Source organism: Rhincodon typus, chromosome 45 (genome assembly GCF_021869965.1).
Source record: "Rhincodon typus isolate 14 chromosome 45, sRhiTyp1.1, whole genome shotgun sequence".
NCBI classification, from domain to species: Eukaryota; Metazoa; Chordata; class Chondrichthyes; order Orectolobiformes; family Rhincodontidae; genus Rhincodon; species Rhincodon typus.
In genome coordinates this window covers 2,984,771-2,993,330 of record NC_063376.1, presented here as the reverse complement: position 1 = coordinate 2,993,330, position 8,560 = coordinate 2,984,771, and the positions used below count along the sequence as shown (strand labels likewise).

The following is an 8,560-nucleotide window of genomic DNA, read 5'->3' as shown; positions in this document are numbered from 1 at the left end:
AGGGGAGGGATTGTTGGGAAGGGCTAGGAGCTGAGGGAGACCTGGCCAGGGGTGGTGGGAAAGTAGCGGGGTGGGTGGGGGCGTGGTAGCCAGGGGAGGGGGAACGGGGAGGGCTAGTGGCTGAGGGAACCAGCACGGAGGCACAGCCTGCACTTTGGCGCTGGTTCCAAGCCTGGTTTCGGTATTGGGACAGCCGGCGGGTGAGCTGGGTGGTGCTCTGGGGTTTGCAAGACCTGTGTCTCCATCTAACACTCGTGTTTCGGTTTAGTCAGCAGGCGAGCTGGAGAACGATGAACACGCTGCGGGAGTGATCATGCGCATGATGCAGACAGCTGTCAAACTCTGCATGAATGGCAACAGCGAGCCTTTCTTCAAGAGGATGTCTGGTACGTTAGCATGCTGCACAATAGCTCCGGGCAGTGCTGAGGGGGTGGGGGAAACGGAACAGGAGGGTGGACTGGGGAGAAGTCAGAGCAGGAGCAGGAAGCAGTATGCCATGTTTCTGTACTGAGAAACACTCCCTGTGGCTGCAGGCGGTGGTGGGGATGGCGAAGGTTTAAACGCTGCGGAATAGTTGTACAAAATCCATACAGACAGCTCTCCTTGGTCAGTGCGGGATCCCAGCTCACTCCCCAGACACTCTCCCTCCTTGTATGAACATGCAGGGGAGAGGTGAGGAAGGCCGTTCAGCCCTGTCCTGCCGTTTGAGGAGATCTAGGCTGATGTTAGTACCATAACTCCGTCAATTCGTCTCAGCCTGTGACACTTTCCCCAACACCAACAGTCTGAGCATGTGCTTTTCTTTTAGTCTGGGGAGAAGGATGGGCAGGAGAGAGAAAAGGTCCAGATTTAGCACTCTCAGAATCCCTAGAGTGTGGAAGCAAGCCATTTGGCCCATCGAGGCACCACTGTCCCTCCGAACAGCATCCTACCCAAACCCTGCCCCCCCTCCCTTACCATCCCTGTAACCCTGCATTTCCCGTGGCTAACCCACCTAGCCTGCACGTCCCTGGACACTACGGGCTATTTAGCACGGCCAGTCCACCCTAACCTGCACATCTTTGGACTGTGGGAGGAAACCCATGCAGACACGGGGAGACTGTGCAAACTCCACACAGACAGTCGCCCGAGGCTGCAATCAAACCCAGGTCCCTGGCACAGTGAGGCAGCGGTGCTAACCACTGAGCAACTGTGCCACCCATTTTTTTTTTTCAAGGTAAGGCACTTGCTGATGTCTGCCCCTAACTGTTTAGTTTGGATATTAAGAATCTACCTCCTTGGAAAACCGATCGTGTGGGTCAGTGTTAGCTGAGAGGCTACGTGAAGGAAATTTGCTTCGTGTAACCACAGGGAAATGGCAGTTAAATGAGCCGACACTCGGAACAGCACAGAAACAGGCCAATCGGTACATCACTTTGCAGAGAAGTCCTCTTAAACCCAGCTGATGGGAGCCATCTAGTGTCGGCTCAGAGAACTGTTATGTGTCAAGCCTTAGAAAGGGGCGCACAATAAATGAGATAGTAAAGAAAATCAACAATTGCAGTGATGAAATTACGAACACTAAACGTTATGGTTGGGGTGGTGAGGGGTCAGAGTCAGACAGCACAGAAACAGATCCTTCGGTCCAACTCGTCTGTGCCAAGTTTCCCAAACTAAACTAGCCCCATTTGTCTACGTTTGAACCGTATCCCTCCAAACCCTTCCTATTCATGTACCATCCAGATGCCTTTTGAATGTTGTAACTGTAACTGCATCTACCACTTCCTCTGGCAGCTCAATCCACACACACACCATCCTCTGTGTGAAAAAGTTGCCCCTTAGGTCCCTTTTAAATCTTTACCCTCTCACCGTAAACCTATGCCCCTCTAGCTTTGGATTGCCCCACCCCTGGGAAAAAACCCTGACTATTCACCTTAACTATACCCTTTGTGACTTCATAAACCTCTACAAGGTCATCCCTCAGCCTCTGACGCTGCAGGGGAAAAAGTCCCAGTTTACAGTCAAACCTAAGTAACAGGTTATCCAGACTTGGACTGGTAACGTGACTTGGAATGGGATTGTATCCATGAAAATGTAGATAAAAATCTCACCTGTTTTCTCACTTCATTGAGATCTGGTAACTCTGGGTGGAGAGTGAGCTCCTCTCAGCTGTGCTGTTGCTCTGCCCGTTTGTATCTACATTGTTGTTTTCTTACCCTTTATCCTTTTGATAAGAACTAGGAGTAGGAGTAGGCCATTCAGCCCCTTGAGCCTGCTGTGCCATTTTGTACAATCATCTCTGCCCTTTCCTGCCCGCTCTCCATAACCCTTCAACCTGTTACTAATTAAAAATCTATCTCCTCCTAAAATTTACTGTGTCCCAGCATTCACCACACTCTGGGGGAGTAAATTCCACAGATTCCCGACCCTTTGAGAGAAGTGTTTCCTCCACAACTCTGTTTTAAATCTGCTGTCCCTTACCTTGAAACTGCCACCTCCCTGAAACTGCCACCTCCTGTTCTAGATTGGCCCACATGGGAAAACATCTGCTCCTCGTCTACTTCGCCAATCCCCTTCAGCATCTTATACACCACATCATGTGGGCAAGGTAACTTTTCCAAAAGTGTACTCTACTGACAGATTGCGGTATGTCTTTTTGTTTTCCAGATATTGAAGGTATCAGCAGATTAGGGAGATAGTTTTCCCCACACTGACGTGTAAGGAGAAAACTAAGCACAGTCTAGTTTGATACTGGACCAGGCTTGAGGGGCTGAATGGCCCACTCCAGTTCCTATTTCCTGTGATAATTGGAGTTGAGTGAGAGTAGGGTCGGGGGGCAGTTGGGCACGAACTCTAACAGGACTCTGTCACTTGCAGTGGTATTCGGAGAGCACACGTATATGGCGACAATTTCTGGTCAGAAAGTGTTTGTAGTTAAAAGGCACAATAACCCTCATGAGGTGGTTGAAGTGTAACAGGGTAGCGGTGAGAGAGAGAAAGCGACGGAGCCACCTCTGATCCTGATGGCGTGGATCACGTTTCCTGCACGGATTTTGGACAGCAAATCATTTCCAGCAGTTGACTCCTGAACGTTCTGTTTAGGAGCAGCCAGTTTCTCGTTCCTTCGCGGTTGTACAGCGAGTAATTGAACGCAATGTGTGGCGTCTTCGCAACGACTGTAAACTCCGTTTGTCACGGTTTGACAATCACTATTCTATCACTTCTCCCCCACAAAGAAAATGCTGCGACTGTGAAGCTATTAGACTTATTTTTGTCCCTTTCAATTTTTTTTTTGCATTAACCAGTTTTTAAAAAAAAAAACATACTTCAAAATGCATCGGTGTAAATGTCTCCAGACTCTTTCCTCAAACTCTGCTCTCTGATGGTTTAGACAATGGAGAGAGAATGGTAGAAATTTAGATAGTTTTACTGTACTGTGGAACTCGCTGTTGCTTCTCAATTGTAACTTGTGGTGTTTAAGATAATAACTTTTCAAGTCACAATAAATGTTTGGTACACACTCGATTTCCATTGTTTTCTCTTGTTCCCATCAGTGATGGTGTGGGGGTGTGAATATTTTTGCTGCAGGTTTGGAAACTTGCAATCATCAACAAATGCAACTGCCCTCAAATTCGTCTCCACGCCATTGCATCCGGGCTTGGAAAATACACTGTTCCTTCAATGTCGCGTGATAAAACCCCTGGATGTCCGTCCCTGATGGTGCTGTGTGGGGGTGCCTACACCCCATGGACTGCAGCGGTTGAAGAAGGCAGCTCAATACCACCTTCTCGGGGTGCTGTTGGGGATAGAATCCCTAGAGTGTACAAGCAGGCAGTGGTGCTAGGGATGAGGATGGGCAGCAAATGTTGGCCTTTTGATAATAAAAGCATGTTGATATCTTTTGCAGTTCTTAACTTGCTTACAAATGCAGGAAATCTCACTCATGCTGACAGCTCCCTTGCCTCAGCTTGTTGACCTGTACCTCCTCGTCCCAAGAGTCAGTCAGCGGGGTGTGATCTGAGGCTGCAAGTTTGACTTCAGAGCAACTGAAGGGTTGTGCATTAAGTGAACCTGAGTTACTGACACCCGCTCTGTCCTTGCAATGCAGCAAAACAAACAGCCATCAGCTGTATTACATTGTCTCGGGCTTGCTACAGTGCAGAGATGGTGGCTAGGGAACAGCATGGCGTGTTCAAGTGGTAAATATAAGATGTCTGAGATTCCTCCCTCACTTTTTTTAAAAACTCGTGAATATAATCCTCACTGATCCAGTGTCTCTTTGTACGTCAGTCCTGGGAAATGTAGAGAGCTAACCTGTTCTGCCTTTTCCAGGATTCTGACGCAGTGACACTAAAGGAAGGACCGATTATATTTCCAAGTCAGGATGGTGTCTGGCTCGGAAGAGAACTTGCAGGGGGTGGTGTCCTTTGCTGCCCTTGTCCTTCTAGATGGTAAAGGCTGTGGGTTTGGAAGGTGCTGCCTGAGGATCTTTGGTGAATTTCTGCAGAGCATCTTGTAGATGGTACACACTGCTGCTACTGAGCATCGGTGGGGGAGGGACTGGGATGTTTATGGATGTGGTACCAATCGAGCGGGGGCTGCTTTGTCCTGGATGGGGTCGAGCTTCCTGAGTGTTGTTGGAGCTGCCCCCATCCAGGGCAAGTGGGGAGTATTCCCTCATACTCCTGACTTGTGCCTTGTCGATGGTGGGATAGGCTTTGGGGGAGTCCGGAGGTGAGTTGCTCCCCTGCAGCCTCGCTGTGGTAGCCACAGTATTTCTGTATCAGGAACCAGTGTGGAATAGACTGACTGGAACAACCAGCTGATGAACAAGCATTTATTTACAACAGTGCGACACACCATGACCATAAGGTACAAGCAATTAAGACAGATCAATCAAAAAGTACTGCCCATTAACACGCAGCAAGGAAGGGATTTCTCTGTAGTGACACTGATTGTTACAATACCCTGACACTCCTCCCTCTGTCACAATAAACACAGCGGCTCGAGAAAACAAACAATACTCAAAAAGTTCCAGTTTTCCCCTTGTTAAAACAATACCACAAAGTGAATAAGTTACATTTAAATAAAGTGCATTCTATCATCAAAACATATCTTTAGAAAAAAAAGTCTTTGTACCAAAAGCCTGTTCTCTGATGCTTTTTTGGGAGATCAGGTCCTTTCAAGTTATACAGTGTGCTTTGCTTCAGTAGTGTTATCTGGGGTAATAGATTTATTCCCTTACCAACACTTCAATGGAAACGGGTCAGAATCTCAGGAATGGAGAATCTCGGAACCGCTTAACCTGACCACTCGTTCTGGATTAGTCTGTACTGTTGGATTCCCAGGGATCATCCAGTCACGGTAACTCAGTGCAAAGGGGGTCCCAGAGGTAGCTGACTGCATTCGTTTCACAGATGCTGCCGAACCCTGCATTGCTGCAGCAAACGACCCTTCTGCTTGACCCCCACCCACCCCTCCCCGTGCCTTCTTTCTAGTAAGTGGTAACCGTACTTTCAAGGGATGGTGCTCATGTTGTGGGACGGATGTTGCCTGAGCCTAACACAAAGCTTTCCAAACCATTTGTGGCCCAAAGGAGAGGTGAGGAATGACTTCCCTACACAAATGAGAGGTAAACCGTTACCTTCAGCCCCCGTTATTATGGGGTTCTTGCGTGAAACAGATGTGGGAACGAGGGTCTGAAACCACAAACTTCCCCAAACTCCAGGTAGGTGAACTGATTTCAGAGGCTACAGGGAATAACGCAGAGTCTGTGCCAAGTGAGGCACCCTGGTGCTGCAGGTACCGCAAAGGTTCTCAAAGGCAGAAAGTAGCCAAGCCAGGCTCTCTACCTGCCTCCCTCGCTCCAGTCCACCTTCATGTGAAATCATACAGCCACTGCACTGGTGACCCAGGAGTTACGGGGAGGAACCCAGTCCCCAGGCGCTCAGTGTCTCATGGAACGGGATGGCGTACCTGACCAGCAGGGTCACTGAGTTCCAGCCCTCGATCTCTGCAATGTCCTTGCTCCTCTGCTGAGGGGCCACCTCAGTGTTGATGGTGAGGAGAGAGGGGCCACGATTTCAGGTCTGGAGGCAGCAGATGGCCCAATCTCTCAAACTCTGGACAAACTGCGAGCAGTTACAGGCCCTTCAGACCCTCGGGGCTGCTCTTGGCTCAGCCGATTGTGGCCTCAAACCCCACCCTCCTGTTCACCCCATAGATCCTTATTAGCAAAAAAATATTGGACTGAAATATCTCCAAGGACCCTGCCCACCCACTGCTCCCTGGGGAAAGAATTCCAGACACATGACCCTCAGATGAACACCATTTCTCCCCTCATTACTCTCTTACATGACAGTGCCTGAATTTCTAAACCGCGCTGCCCCTTAATCCAGGAAACTGGGCCAGACAACCTGCCACTTGTCCCACCACCTTGGCTTTGACCAAATCACACCACTCCAGTAAAGACACCAGAGACGAGGATTCGTTTAGGGGCCATGGGAAAATGGAGCAGAATACTGAAGGGTAAAAGAAGGGACGTTGATTGATGAGAGGCAATCCCTAATCGGGCTCACATCGTACGTTGGCATTTCTCATATTGACTGAGACTACACTGGTGTTGGGCGGCTGTATGTGCGTGCCTGGATTGAGGGATGGTCAGACCAATGATTGTAACTCACTTCACAGCTCAGGTGATTAGAACTCAAGTGCAACTCACTTTTTGAAACAAAATACGTTGGTTATCAACCATGAACACAGACACATCATCACACATCATGTTAGCAAGTTAGAAACAAAACATCAAACGAATTACCCACCACCACACACACATTCAGGTCCACAGTATTAGCAAGGAAGCCATCGCACCTTAATTTTAAACACTCCTGCTCCTTGACTGGCTCTACAGAGTTTGAGAAGTTACTTAACACATACTGAACATGCACAACCGGACAGTTTGGAGAGAGGCCGCAGCGCTGGGCAGGAGTGTGCAGTAAACAGAGGCTGTGGGATTCGGGGAGAAAGAGACGACGCTGGGAACGCACTCCCACCTCGCATTAGACCGTAGGAATTAGGAGCAGGAGGCGGCTGTTCGGCCCCTCCAGCCTGCTCCACCATCCAATAGGATCATGGCTGATATGACTCTGCTAACTTTCCCCTCGAGTCCCTGACGGATCAAGAATCTGTCACCGCCTTTTTTTTTAAATTTGGTAATGCTCAGCAGTGGCCAGAGTCCCATGTGCGCCCCCAGCCCCTCCGACTTCCCAATTATGTATGTAAACAGCGCATTTGCTAACACGCGAGGAGAAACGGCAACTGGGAACAGCGAGACTCGCTGCTCAGCCGGGCAGCATTGAGGTTCAAGAACCCTCTGGGATGACCAGGCTGGGCACTCGGTTATGATGGGGCACGGGGCTAGTGCACCCTGTACGGCAAGTGCTTGGGACCAGTGCCCTAGACAGGCTGATTGCCTGTGGGATGGGATATGGTGGTAGTGAGGAGCTGTGGACAGTTTGCAATGCATCTCAGTGGCAGGGAATGATAAGACAACAGGGGTGGGCGCGGGTTTCCATTTCTGAGCAGCTACACCTCCCCAGACAATCCAGCATAGCCTGGACTCTGACTAACAGTTAGCTCTCCTCCTGTCCTTCCTTTCCAACACAGATCTCCAGCAGCTCATACCCTTCCCCCTCCGCCCAATGTGCCAGCCATGAATGGAAACTATATATATTTAAAATCACAGCAACTGTCTGGGAGTGTCCAATGTAAATGCAGGGGCTCGTCCACAAGACATTTGGTTGGGGGGAGGGGTGGAAGTTATGCTGGAATTATATAAAGTTCTCATCAGATACCCACCTGAAGATGCTGCGTTCAGCTGAGTCCTAGTTCCCCCCGCCTCCAATACCTAAGGAAGGAAGTATCAGCCTCAGATGGGGAGCAGATTCACCAGAATGATCCTGGGGCTAAAAGGGTTAAATTGCTTGAATTTGCTCGAACCTGGGGGATTAGGAAACGATCTGATGGGTATGTTTGAGATGATCAAAGGAAATAACAGCGTTGGATTGACAGAAACCATTCCCTCTGCTCGCAGGTTAAGAGAAATAAGGGCAGCAGGAGGCTATTCAGCCCTTCAGTACAGTACACTCAAGGCCGACTGTCTCTCTCTCTCAGCTTCCCGCACTGAGTTGAACTAAGTTTATTGTCACACGCACTCAGATGAGTACAGTGAAAGGTATCCCCACACCCCTTCGATCGTAGGGAGCTGACAACAATTTGTCAGCACGACGCCGTTTCCAAACTCAGACAAAAAGAGGCTCGGGAAGGCAGCACAGATTCTTCAGCAAATATTGCTCAAGACTTTGGAGCAGAGGGTACAGTGCAGCACTGTCTCCAGTCAGCGTAATCCAGGCTCTCTGAGAGTCTGGGTAGCAGCGGTCGAAACTGCATTCTCAGTGCAAACACTCTCACAGGTAGGGATGTTAACAAAAAAAAAGAGAAAGAAAGATAAATACAAACAAAAATTCCTGCAACTGAGAGCTGAAGAAGTTGGTTTAATTGGAATTCTGCTTCCTTCATTCCT

General features: G+C 49.1%; 1 protein-coding gene across 1 annotated transcript in view; it reads left to right on the top strand.

Moving 5' to 3' along the window:
• lamtor4 (late endosomal/lysosomal adaptor, MAPK and MTOR activator 4) overlaps positions 1-3,504 on the top strand; it is an 8,706-nt gene extending 5,202 nt beyond the window's left edge. Inside the window, exons 3-4 of the mRNA XM_020510016.2 lie at positions 269-386; positions 2,857-3,504. Coding sequence (XP_020365605.2) covers positions 269-386; positions 2,857-2,954 — 216 coding nt within the window. The 3' untranslated portion in view covers positions 2,955-3,504. The remainder of the gene's footprint in view (positions 1-268; positions 387-2,856) is intronic.
• Positions 3,505-8,560: the final 5,056 nt, after the last annotated feature.